General features: G+C 35.4%; 1 protein-coding gene across 1 annotated transcript; it reads right to left on the bottom strand.

Moving 5' to 3' along the window:
• Nucleotides 1–245: 245 nt before the first annotated feature.
• LOC107585874 (voltage-dependent L-type calcium channel subunit beta-4-like) lies at nt 246–14,507 on the bottom strand. Its single transcript, XM_016273053.1, has 12 exons — nt 14,168–14,507; nt 8,032–8,109; nt 5,072–5,194; nt 4,483–4,622; nt 4,272–4,333; nt 4,029–4,051; nt 3,832–3,912; nt 3,420–3,478; nt 3,215–3,324; nt 2,580–2,588; nt 1,517–1,668; nt 246–392 (listed from the first exon to the last, which is right to left on the bottom strand). Exons 1-12 carry the CDS (start codon nt 14,183–14,185, stop codon nt 246–248), a joined length of 1,002 nt encoding a protein of 333 aa, XP_016128539.1. The 5' UTR covers nt 14,186–14,507.

Consider the following 14,507-nt stretch of genomic DNA (forward strand, 5'->3'; position numbering starts at 1 on the left):
CTCAAGACATTCATTTACGGACTGGAGATGTGTGGATTACTTGTGATGTTTTTATTAGCTGTTTGGGCTCTCATTCTGATGGCAGGGGATCCAGTGGTGAGGAAGTGATGTAATGCTAAGATTGTCCAAATCTTCTCTAAACCCAAACAAACAATTTTGAATGGCCCGAGTAAATTTTCTGCAAATTTTGGGGTGAACTATTCCTTTTCTCTTTCTAAACTATTTTTTAGAAGGGTCTCCTGCAATCATATGGAAAACATTTTAATGTCTTTAGCATTTACAGAGGGCACACTTACATTGGGACACTGGGCCAGTTTGTCTGCGGCCACCATCTGAACATTCAAATGTTTAGTCTGAGATTTGCCCCTGGTCTTTATCAATCTTGTCAGAACCTGAACAGCAGATGAAAAGAGGAAGGAAAAAGGGACAGGAATGATGAGTGTGAGGCATATGGGGTAAAAGAACAGTGGATGTTAGGTCACGCTGGGTCACAAGAGAAAGGTTAGTGTTTTTGTACAACCGATCTTCTCTCAAACTTGCGTTTCCTATGTAAATGTAATGGCTGCACATTCAAAAAGCTTTTGGACAATGAATGAAACCATGCATTGTGTAGCCTAGTGACAGACAGATAGATCTTATTCATATGACAGATATTTATCATTTTGAATGATATAGTGCACTTTAAAAGACATTTGCAGTTATCAGAAAAGTGACAAGTTTATCAAACAAGTTGATATAGTACCACATCAGATACTGCTGTACTGACAGAATAAACATGTTTCTGCCTCCTAGTGGCTGAAGTAATTTTTTATACCATCTATTAGCTTACACCATAAAGTCAATGGAATACTTGAACATACTAGCAAATAATACTTTTAATATTTTGCAGACTAGGGAAATGACATAGAGCAGCTGGAACTGGTTAACATAATGAATGAAAGCTAAATTAATTTCTTTCTGATGACTAAACAGCTATTTAACGGATGACTAAGTATTGAACATTATTTAATTCCTAAGTGTTGAACATAATCCTCCACACTTAAAAAGTCCTGTTTTGGAATAAACAAATTTGGAATTACAAAACAAACATTTAACTCACCCAAATCATTCTAATTGATCAAAAGTCACAGAGTAAAGACATTTAAAATGTTACAAAAAATTATATTTCATATAAATGCATCTTCTGAACATTATATTCATCAAAGAATCCATAAAAATGCATCATGGTTTCCACAAAAAACGGTTTACAATAACTGTTTTCAACATTTTGATTTTTCTTGAGCACCAAATCAGCATATCAGTGATTTCTAAAGGATCTTGTTACACTGAAGAATGGAGTAATGGCTGTTGAAAATTCAACAGCCATGTTTGGGTGTTTGGGTGAGACTTTTTTAAAACAATAAAAAAACCTTACTATCCACAAATTTTCAACGGTAATGTATAATCAGTTTGTCAGTTTGTTAAACAAATGACTATTGAAAAAATGTTTGCGAGTTCTGTGAACACAGTTTCTGACCTTGGGTGATGAAATCTTGACATACACCAAGATCGGGGCCAAGGAGGTCTTGCTGAGTTGGAGAGGATGGTTAATGGTGTCGGCATCCAGAACTACAAGCTGTAGACTGCGTGCTAACTCAAAAATCCTCTCAACCTCTCCTTGGATTTGGGCTGTAGAGGCAGATTAAGAAATAAATGAGACTAGTCAACCTAAAATCCTTATATGACATCTTCAAAAACATTATTCTATCTAAGTACAAATCTGCTGAAGTGTAGCCAAAAGCACTTCAAATGTAATGGGAAGCATTTTATGTCAGATTCCTCTATTATACATAAGATTAGAAGAACATCAAAAATGATCAAGAAAAAAAGCTTTTTGCACTATTTCATGAAGTATATATATATATATATATATATATATAAAGTAAAAGTCCTATCTTCAAAACTAAATGCATTCCATACATGGGTCATGCAATATGTCAATGAAAATAGAGATGATCAAAATATGCTGACAGAACAGTTCCTTGCCCACAGGATGTAACAGAACAATGAAGGTTTAAAACTTGCTCTTTGCCTCAAAGTGAGCAAAACTTTAATGATAAAAACAGGACGAGTTCAAAATCATCTCACATTGGTGTTCAACATTATCTTTCACAACACACTGTAAAAAAAAAAGTAAAAATATCAAAACATTATTTTGTTTCTTTTACTCCAATGAGAAATAGTTTTTCTTAAATATTCTAATTATCTTACATAAATGATCTTTTTTAAAGAATGTTTATATGTTTTTTTCCCCAGAAAATTACAGATTAGGATTAGCACAAAACTCACTTACATACACATTAAAATACTTTGGCTTGCATTTGTTTGACCAATAAAATTAAACGCATATTATGAAGGTCAATGGAGATTTTGAGGTTATGGTGTCTTAACACAAGCCGAAGCTTTTAGAAGCAGTGATCTTTACTAAAAGTATCAGGGTTCTTTGACACTTATAGTGTTCTCTAAGAGGTAAAGCAGTTCTGATGACACCAACAGGAATGAGTTGGGGAGCATGGACAGGCTACTGCTGTTATACATACCCGCGGCATCTGAGGTAAGAGAGCAATGCAAGGGACAGAGTGGAGAAAACCAATCAGATCCCCTTAACAAAGCTAGCTACACACCTCAGATCCACACTTGGTGAGAAAACACACCCACTAATGTTAAACAGCTATTTAATCATTAAAATGAAAAATAAAAATACAACTTTGAGTGTTGTGAGAATTACAGTGGGAGTTTCTCTGTAAGTGGGATCTTTTTTTTTTAACACACTGCAAAAATAGTTTTACTAATCAGTTTTTTATCTTGTTTTCAAACAATTAAGAAATCTATCAAACCAAATAAATTGACTTAAGTTTATTTATTTATGCAGTTTTCCTTCTAAAGTAAATGCATTAAAGAAAATTAAGACAAAAGTACTGATTAGGTTTTTTGTTGTTGTTGCAGTGCACCATCAAGCTCTATTATCCCAGTGTTAAGCAGTTAATTAAAAATCTGTAAAGTATATGCACGTTTGGGTTCAATGACCAATAAATTCTTTCTAGACTCTCTCTGATTCTGAACCAAAGTTTATTATTTAATATCTGAAGCCAATACATTTAGAATATATTATGTAATTTGTACAGAATGGCATACAGACAAGACAAACATTAAGAAATGGACAAGAAGTGATTACCTAAACTGGAGCGGTTGTTGGAGCGATCCATTATGGCGTGCTTGCTGGGGTTGTTGAGGATCGATCTCTTGGCAAGTGCAATATCTGCTGTCACCCGGGTGATAGTAATTCTAGCAATGGATTTACATATTAGCAAAGTCACAACACTCTGTTTGACTACACACATTTCTTCTTTTGTAATGAGTCAACAGTCCGTGTGCCATACCTTCCTTCAAATCTGTGTTTTAAAAAATCAAAGAGAGCTTTTTGCATCATGTCTGTAACCTGTAAATTAAAATAAAAGGGAGAAAATATGCAACTCAGTAATAGTACTTCATAAACGTGTAGTTTCCGTTATGTACAGGAGAGGGCAGTACATATTTGTACAGCGTAAATGTGGCATAAGAGAACATAAGAATATAATCCTCAGGTTCTGCAATAAAACACATTATAGACCATTTAAAATAAGAATGGTACTTTTTTAAAAGTTTTATTTTAGGAGTAATATATTTTCATATGTCTTCTGAGCCACTGACTCCTTCAAAGCAGTTATGCTGAAGATCCTCAGAGAGTTTGGACCATGAATGACTGAACATTGTACATACAGAGACAGCAGCAAAAAAAAAAAAGACCCTCACCTCATAGCCCTTGAGCGAAGGGCCCATGAGCACCACAGGACGCATTGAAGGCACAACATCATATGCAGCCAGTTGCTCTCCCTGCAGTCAAAGAAAATGGGTGAAGACATGTTTAAACATACAGGCAGTATATGGATATAAACATAAATGTGCGTGGTGTGGTCATAATCACAGCATTACTGTATATATTTGCTTACCGATTTCTTCTTCACTTGTTGAACTAAAGGATAAATTGACAAAAATGACCAATTGAATTGCACACGGACACATAAAATAACATTATGTTCCACATACATACATTTCATCCAGATAAGTGGATGATAACAAATTAAGGATAATAAATTATTAAAGGAAACTTGCATGCTAATTTGGTTAAATTCAGTAATTTGTCTAATTAAAAATAAAAAATTAAAATAATGAAACATGAAGTGTCAGTGCACCTGTTTGTGGTGGAGCAGCTTTCTTTGCATTCATATCCTCTTTGGCAGCAGTAGCCGCTTTACTGTAACAAGAGGGGGAAAAAAGCAGTTTGTACATAATGAATTTTGCCGCAATTTATGCACATTCAAATGGTTGATTCATTAATGCAATAAGAAAACAAAGATTGCAAAATGAAGACCCCACACTGCATTATTAATCAGGTTTGTTTACTTGGCCAGCGCTTTGGCGGCCTTCCTGGCCTGCACCTCTCTTCTGATCAGAATCGTCTCCAGGTTCACCGGGCTGGGGATAAAACCAACCTCTCCCCCTTCCTTTACAGGCCGTCCAATCCACCAGTCATTGTTAAATTTCTGTAAACAACAAAAACAACACTATTTTATATTTAAAAACCATCTTCACTGACTATATTGACATTAAAGAGATAGTTCACCCAAAAATGAAAATTCTGTCATTAATTACTCACCCTCATGCTGTTTCAAACCCGTAAGACCTTCATTCATCTTTGGGACACAAATTAAGATATTTTTGATGAAATCCGAGAGCTTTCTGACCCTGCATTGCAAGTGCCAACGTTCAAGGCCCAGAAAGGTAGTAAGGACATTGTTAAAATAGTCTATTTGATATAAGTGGTTTAATCTTAATTTTATGAAGCTACGAGAATACTTTTTGTGTGCAAAGAAAGGAGCTACCGTTCTGATGTTTGGAACGACATGAGAATTTTCATTTTTGGGTGAACTATCCCTTTAATTTGATTTACTTCAGTGTAATGATTGTGCAAGTGATCTGGGAACACACTGACCTCTTTGATATGCAGGAAGTCTTTAGCTTCAAAAGAAACCCCGTGCCCTGGTATGGGGACGTTGTCATCATCTGCAGGAGTGTAGGTGAAGTTTGTGCGCACGGCGAAAGCAACAGGCTTAAACTGAACAATCGCAACAAAAAGGAAAGATTGAAACCTCTACATTTTGATAACACAACACACTGAATGTGACACTTTTGCATCAGAATCCTTTGTGAGCACATGAACTGCTACAGTATGTGTTTCAGTTCTGTAAACAAAATCTTCATGTGTAGTTCTACCATGTATGGTGAGAATATTTGTAAATTTGTCCACGAGGTTGTGTATGAGTGAATGGCAGCAGACAGATACTTTGAGAAGAATGCGGGAACAAAACCACTGCTGATTTGAGCAATGGCACATGTGCTGCATTGCCCCAGGCAAGTTACTAATAATAACTTTCATTCATTTACCTTCAAACCAATTGCAATGCACAAATTCATTCTCAAAGACCTCAATATCAGCCCAGTAAAGGGTAATGTAGTCTAATGGTAGCTACATGAGGCTTGAGGACAGTGCGGATTTATATACATAGGATGAGACCGAATGCACACAAGATCGTTTTAATTTAATCTGCAAAGACCTAAAACTTGTCCTTCAAGTGCTGTAAAATTTGAAAGGATAATTTATATGGAGTGCAGCAGGGTAAGCTACATGTGATCAGAGTTGATTCATCCATATTTACATATATTTACAGTAACAGGACAAAAGGACAAATCTAGAGTAGCAACTGAGATTCTGTGATAAACAGTTGGTTTGTTTATAGTGATTGCCAATCAGGGTTGTGTGTAAAATATTTTGAGAACTTCGATTTGTTAAACCTATAAAACAAACTTCAAATTAAAATATTAAGGAATCTAGTAAACAGATTACAGTAATCAAAATCTCATTTATTGATTGATTGATTGCCTTAAAGGGGTCATCGGATGCGTAGTGTAAAAAACACCCTTTTTACCCTGTCAAAATCAGCTCGGTTTTCAGCAAGCTGTTTTTTAGTCCATGTCGCTTTAAATGCTAATGAGCTCTGCTGACCCCGCCCCTCTCTTCCGTAGGGTGATGAGCAGACTGTAAACTTCAGCCGCGAAACTGGCGAACTAGCACATTATTTGGAAAGGCGATTTGCAAAGATTCATAAAAAACCCTTATACTCACTTCTTCTGTAGATGAAGCTGGATGACGAATGATTTGCGCGAACAAGACGCATTTAGGCAGATCGGGGATCGGCTCATTCCCTTCAAAAATGAAAGTAACGTTAATCATCTGCATCTTCAGCGGCTCAGATGTCGGGAGTAAATGACGACTGCTTTATTCATTATTACATCCAACAACAAAACGCCTCAATCGCTTGGGAGACATTCTTGTCTTCCCCTGCACCGGAATCAACACAATGGCAGACAGCTCACAGCTCACACAGGGCGGGTCTAAGGTAAGACAGTCTTGTCCATCAACTATCGTGGGAGCGGCCTGTGCAGAACTACGTAATTGTGACAGGAATCTCAGAACAGCCTGAATTGAGAAAGGGGATTTTAAAATAGGGATTTAAAAAAAAACACTGGGTGGATTTTTATCATTATAGGGTGGATGTCTACACACACTTCCAACACACATTTATGTTCAAACAACTTGTAAAGTGAATTTTGCAACCGATGACCCCTTTAAGTTTTTACATCTGGTATAAAAAAAATGTGATTAAAGGATTACTTGAGTCTTACTAAGACAAAAAGTTTGGAAACATTAGCTTACTGTTGATTACAATGTATAACTTTTTTCTCTAAAAAGAAGTCTCCATATTTTACAATAGTGTAATACTTTTGTTTCTAATTAATTATTGTATTATACTTTGGTATTTGATTTAAAAGAAGTCAAATGTCAGCACCATGGAGGTCTTGCATAACACTGTGTAATGTTTTAGTTTTTCCAATACTAATCAATAGCAAAGTCCCTACCACAAAACAAAAATTGCATTTATAAAAATCCATAAAATAGTGTCTATAATGTTTTAACCCAGTGATGTGAAAATAAGTTATGATACTCAATCTTCTATATGACCTGCTAATGGATTTGACAATTAATAACACACTTACGGGTTAAAAAGGACAAAATAAATCACAGTCATGCTTTTTAGTTAGTCAGTTAGAAAATCTGGTATACATTTTTTTTTTATTGTCAGTACCTAAGCCTTAAAGTTTGGAAACATTAGCAATTCACATTGTAACTTTTTCTATCGTTAAAAAAAACAATCATGCAAGTTTCCATATTATTTAAAAATACTGTCATAACACAATAATAAATAAATCATACAACGATAAGTAACTGCTTTGTTCTATTAATTTATTGTATAATCATTTAGTATTTAATTAAAAGAAAGTCAAATGTCAACACAATGGCAGTCTAGCTGCTTGTAGCCTGGTTTTGAAAGGCGATGCTCTGTGGGAGATGGTGGACTGAAGCAGGACGTGATGCTGTCTGCTCAGTACCTTAATTAAAAAGGACCTCAGGGAGCTCGCTGACACAGACAGGGGGGTTTCATTCAGTTTTTAAAGCCGAGCAAAACTGGACTCTGTAAAGAGCCGATGATAAAACACAGAGCATTTGTTGTTGCTCATTCATGGTTTGCCACGGTGCTTCTTATCTGTTTTTGGACGGTGTAAAGGAACAGAAGAAAAGGTAATTGTAGCTATCGTTTGTCAGTCGCGTGTAAAGCATTGATTTTGTAGAGTACAAGATTTAACACTGATGTGCTGTTTCAACCAAGGCATTTGGTAATTAGCTTTTTGACAGTAACTACCTTGTTACTTTGACAGAGGAAAAAGAGCCGTGTAAAATTACATATCTAAAGCTGTGATATATTTAGGTCCTTGTGGCCAACATCACTGGTAGCAGGAACGGGCAGCTGAGAGAATTATGGAGTTGCAATCTACCTTGGCCTTCTCCAGCTGGACTTGGGCATTCTTCTCCTTCTCCTCAGTGGCCCCTGAGTCCTGACGGTCCGCCGAACCCTTTTCAAACAAGAGTAAGAACCAGCATTAAAATAACACCCAGATTCATTCTTTCACAAGACATTTCTGTCCATTTTGACTCATTCTGACTCACAGTATGGCAACAAGCACTTGACTGTGCGCATATCATCAAATATAACAGTGACAGTGTTGAGATGATTAACCTCAAACTGTGCTGCCTTTTCCTTTAAAATGAATAATAATAATATAAAATAATAAAATATAAAAACAGAGGTAATCCTAACCAGGTACAAAGATATCATCATTATGATATCATAAAATCATGCATTGATGTGTCGTTTTCAAGAGAGATCAGTCCACTATATAATGACAGTGTCATTAAAGTCACAAATGATCCCAAGCTTTCTCCTTCAGTGCTCCTTCATCAAATTTTATTAGCAACTCTTCACAAAGGGCAGTGTTCAAAGTCAAGCAGAGAATTTCTCAGTAATGTCAGGCAATAAGAACTCAAAGTAAAACCATTTCGCTCTGTCAACTTGACCGTGTAAATTAATATGAGCATAACACTCCCTATCATTTTTCAACACTAATCTATGACAAAGTGCTACCACAAAACAAAGACTGCATAAAAAAAAAAAAAATCCATAACACAATGTCCATAATATTTTTAACCCAGTGATGTGAAAAGCAGTTATGAAATTAAATCTTATATATGACCTGCTGAAGGATTTGATGTCAGATATTACACTGTATCATACATGGTAACTTAATCTTAGGATGAGAAATACAAGCTTCAGAATGTAAGCCCTACCATTGCAAAGAACAACAACAACAAAAAAAAAAAACTTTTGTTTTTATTTTTTCCTGGCCAAACAAAAGTTGTAGAAAATATTACGACTTAAAATAATTCTATTAAACATTCATTTTGCTTACATCATAAACATGTTTTTTCTTGTTTTAACCAATAATTAATCAAATGAGGTGAGGTTCATTCTTAACACATTAAAAAAAACATGCTAAATGAGGAAGAAAAGAAAACTTAAAGATATATACTCTGAAAACATATCTTAATATATATCACACAATTATGCTTCTCAAGTAAATTTATCTTAATATTAGATGGAAATATAGATATTTTACTAGAAAACTGTATATTGCTTTTTTTCCAACAGTCAGTCTAACTAACCTCACTACATATGCATTTTAGTCATCAAATCACATTTTAGTAACTCTCATTTCTAAAATTCAGTCAGTTTCTAGTTTAAGATTCCAAATTTTCAATGTAAAACGATTTTACAATGTCATGCAAAAGTCATGATGACTGAAATACACTTTCTCCCAAAGGCATACCTACACATGCACACTAACACACTGACAGGAATGGCACTGTGACAAGCCCCTCGAGAGACACTGGCGCACGGCACGCAGTCTGACAACCTCATTCTGACCTTAATATAAGGCTGATAACCTTGTTGACAAGACCAGCACTATTGGTCTCATGCATATGTTGTGTTTTGGATGGCGAACAGTTTTTGGCTGGTAAACAGCACCAAACCAGCAAGAACCAGCCTGAACTTCATCAGGGAAAGAAGGACCAAATTAGTTTGCACATTAAATCATCACATCAAAGCAACATTGTGATTAAAGTTGTAAATGGTGTAAATGTTTCATGAAGTCTGTCAAGAATGTCAATGTGAACTTGAATGTTATTATTAATATATATTGTTCTCACAAGTATTTATAATAAACAGGCTTAACAGTCCCCAGTGGATAAACTTACTCAAGGGCATGCAGCAAACATAACATAGTTGAAAGAAATTAGGCTAATTAGCAGAGAAGGTGGTGAAACAAGATTGAGAAAAGGAATGACTCAAATGAGGAATTAGAGGAGACCAGGATAATTGGAGGGTGGGGAGCGGAGGGGGCTTTTCCCATAGGCACAGTCATGTAGAGGTGCTCACTTTTGTTTACTCATGTCTGCCATAGACATCTGTTCACTCAGTGCCCGCCTCTCCTGCAATTCAATGTCACGGAGAGAGCAGTACAAAACGCTCCTGAATTATTAACAAATGCCATGCTCACCAAGATGCTCTTCCAACCACAGAGTTTAGAGGGGATTCAGATCATTTATATTCTCATTCTTAGATGTATTGAAGAGTGAAGCCTCTCCATAGTACTCAAAGGGAGTAGCTGATTTTTTTTTGAGTTAATGATCTGACCATCTCTTCCCACTGTTTCCTGTCCAGTCATTGTTCAAGGTACGGTGCGATTATGCAAAAATTCAACAAAGGCAACTACATATAAAAAGAGCTGGTAGATTACTTTTTGTAATTCATTACTGATTTCAAAATACATTACAAAAATTGTAGTTAGTAACGTAATCTATTACATTTAGGTAATATAATCAGACTTAATTACTTTTAGATTACTTTTGACCTATTGATTTAAATAGGATAATCTTATATAAAACTGCCAAGAATAAGAAAATATTTTCCATTTGTTGTTACTGACATGAAGTCAGTTAATCATTATATTATGTCAAGGTTTCCCACACTGGGATTCGTAAAGGAACTGAAGGGGATTTATGGGTTTAATGAAAAGCAAATGATTAATTAGATCATAAAAATGTCAAATTAAAATAAATCGTTTTAAAATAACATCAATCAAAATAAAACTTACTAAAATTGTTTTAATATTTTATAGGTTTACCTGTCATGTGACCATTAACCAATGTCAGTGAACTGTGAACATGCAAACGTGATACTTAATTTTTAAAACATTTGTTTAAAAATCTCAGGGGTACTTCAAGTAAATATATTAGGTGAAAGCGGTTCGGCTGACAAAAAAGTTTGGAAATCCCTGCATTACACGCAAATAATTTGGGTATTTTCATGTGTTTAAAGAGACAAAAGCCTTCCAAAGACAAAGTGATACATGATTAAATAACCCTCTGCATGTTCATCAGTAGTTGATGTAATGTTGAAATGCTAAGAAAACAATTCTTAAAATTGAAATTATTTTTGTAAATCCAGAGGTCAAATGATGTGTGGCCTCTCAAATTCTTGTGAAATTATATCCACCTGACTAGTGACTGGTCTTTTTGTGAAAGTCTGCAAAACTAGAAGACTTTCTGACTGTATATAAGCAGTGGGCTATTTTAGAAAGGAACATTTAAAAGATGTAAAATAAGTATTATATTCATAATTATTATGAATAATTTATTGCTATTGAATAATGTGTAATCATGTAATCAATAAAAAAAGTAACTTAGTCTGATTCAGAGTATTTTAAAATGGAATTTATTCTAATTAATTACAAGGTCTTAATTTTTGGAATCTGATTACGTAATCCAGATTACATCTTATATAAAGAAAAGTCAGAATTCTGAGTTTAAAGGTTGCAATTGTCTTTATATTTATACTGAGGCAGAAAAAAAATGTGAGATGAAAACTAGGAATTGACAGAAAAAAGTATGAATTGTGTGATAAAAAGTTGCAACAGGTTTACAATAGGAAGGCCTGTATCTTCCAAAAAGTTCCATAATTAGTTTTTCACAGGGCCAATCTGGGTAATTCTAATTATTATAATGATTTAGAAACTTTGTTCTTTGTATTTTCTGAGATGCCCATTGTTTAATATAACATGTTATTACTATAAGGGTAATTCAGATTGATGACATTATGAAATACAAGTGAGGAAAAAAAGATTTTATCATTTGTTATCAATACAATAGAGAACTGTGCATGTGTGTCTGCATTAAAAGCTGTAAGGGATCGAGGCGAGAACAGACGTTGCTATGGAAACCTCAAGAAAAGGAAATGTACTGGCTATGCAGTAAATTTCACATGAGGTGCATGACTTAAAGTCTAGATTTCCCATTTCCCAACTACAACATACTGTATTAATCATTAAAATTATTAGATTTTTCATAAAAAAAACAACCCAATGTATTGTGTACTCTTCTAAATAATTATTAGGACAGTTAAAAGATTGTGATTAATAGACACAAGTACGTCACAATATCACGCTAGTGGATTTTTTTAGTCCAATGCTATAATGGTTTGAGTTCTGGGCTGTACTCCAACATCCACCTACTGCAACCTGTGTGACTCCTGCTACCGCACCACAGAACATGTCATGAGATTTGGGTCAGATCCATTTAGTGAGTCAGCACCTTTCTCTTCAACACTGAGAGTACAGCAGGAGCCGGAAATTTAGTAAAAATGTTTTTCTCCCTAAAAATTACATCAGACAGTAACATGCTTCTATAAAGTTGAATACAAAATTTGAGATTTTAGTTAATTAAGTAGATTCGGGGCTATGTTCAGTTTGGTCTCAGGTGAATGCATGGGTTACGGAGAATATATACGGATTTTCTGAGAGGCCGGGATGTTTTCCTGAGCTCTGAGTGGACAAAACAAAGGACAAATTGTGGATGGTGGAGCAGCACCCTCTCTTATTTGAAACTGGCTCCTAATCTAATTAAGACTAAGATTAAGATTTCCTGACTGATGCTAAATGAGCACTGGCAGGTCACCCAGGTATTCAACTGCTCTGTATTCTAGGCTATGCCAAATGTTACTGTTTGTACACTATAAAGTAATGACTGTATAGATTTTTTACAACTTATACTTGTAATTTGTTAGTAAATAAGGCTAGCATCTTGAAACAGATAGATAAACATGCAATATAGTCGACTGAACTACTTCTTATTTTATAATTCTGTAATAGTAGGAGTGGCACATCTCCACTTTAAATATCAGATAACATAACACAATGAACACTGATAACAAGGATTGTTTATCACAATGATCAGTTTTTAGAGATGCTTTTAGTGTTTTCCCATAAAAATACACTGCATATCACCGACACATTCAGTGGTGGACAGTGACAATGTCAACCTGTATTTTTATATCAGCAAAACATTGTGCCAGTTAAGGCAATGCATAAAAAAGGTACAGATCCGGCCCGTTCTGTACTGAAACAAAACACACTATGAGACCTATGGGAGAGACACTCATGAACATTACGTCTCTTTTTTTCGCTGTTGCCTCCTGGTCATGATTGCTTCTCTGTAAGGAGATTAAGATGGCATGCGTCAATCCAGGATTTGGAGAGAAAGAGACAAATGCAAACTCGTCCTGTCCAATGGACAACACTGCAGATAGAGACTAGAGTTTCACACGTCCTCAACGACCTGCAGCTACAAAACAAAATTTTTTGCTTTTCCCGGCGGACAAAAGTTACTGCTTTTACATTTTTTCGAATCTGTAGTTTTCTAGTAAAAATATCTAAACCAGATGACAAGCCAAATTAAATTAGACAATGTTTTTAAGTTTATTGTTCTCATGCCCCCCTTTTGTTTGATTGTTTTTTGTTGTTGTTGTTGTTTTGCCAATTGTGGTTTGAAAAATAAATTTAGTTTAACGAACTTTGAAAATGCCAACTACGGTAGGAAAAAGAAACTTTCATTTAAGATGAACTCTGAAAATTCCAATTGGGGTATGAAAACAATTATTTTTATTTTATAAAATTAGAATTTTAAAACATTATTTAAAGATGTTTAGATATTTCTACTGGAAACCATGGCAAAAACAAATATATGAGCAAGAAGGGACTAGTTTAATACCCCTTTGACAGGTCAGAATTGTTCCGGGTACTTTCCCAAAAAATATAAACTACGAAAAAACAAAACAAAACTCCCACACCTGGTCTATATTTAGAGATCATTTGTGAAACAGCTGAGTTTTGTAATCCTGACAATTGGAAAGGGATTATGCTCATAACACTGCTCAGCACAATTCCATCACTTTCAGCATCGCAATGATTGAACCGGTCACGTGGAGGTTACACTTCAGGACAATTTTTCTTTTGACATAGAAAACATCCAGCATATGCAGAGCACTCTTTACCCCAGTGCTGGTGCACACACAGCGTATTGTCTATGGTACATAAAAGCAATGATGCATAGCAGCTCAAGCTCACATGGATTACAGCTGAAAGCAACAGATGGCAGTCTCCTCAAATGGCACTCTCATGTGTACCTCATCATCACTCCCTCACAAACACAAACGCACTAACACACAAGACATTTTACCTTTTTCTTGGGTGGCATGCCCACTTGCTCGCTTTTCTTTTCGTTTCTCCACGATTAACAGCTTAAGTAGTGGTCAATTTTATGCTCTCACAGCCGAGATTGACCAGAGACTGAGAAATATCCATGTACTATCCCCTTTAATCTGTTCCGTCCCAGAACAGCCAGCCAACTTTGTCAGATGAGCCCTAAGCAGGTTTTACGGCATGTTTTGCACGTGGTGAAAATCATAAAGTCGTGAGCCTCAGGTTTCTCTGATAGTTATCGCAAATAGTGAGGACCGAAAGTATCTCCATGAGTGGATACTCAAGCAGTGTGAGCTGCTCTCGCTGTGAGTGGAGTT

This window comes from Sinocyclocheilus grahami, unplaced genomic scaffold, assembly GCF_001515645.1.
Source record: "Sinocyclocheilus grahami isolate Dianchi unplaced genomic scaffold, SAMN03320097.WGS_v1.1 scaffold5.1, whole genome shotgun sequence".
NCBI classification, from domain to species: domain Eukaryota; kingdom Metazoa; phylum Chordata; class Actinopteri; order Cypriniformes; family Cyprinidae; genus Sinocyclocheilus; species Sinocyclocheilus grahami.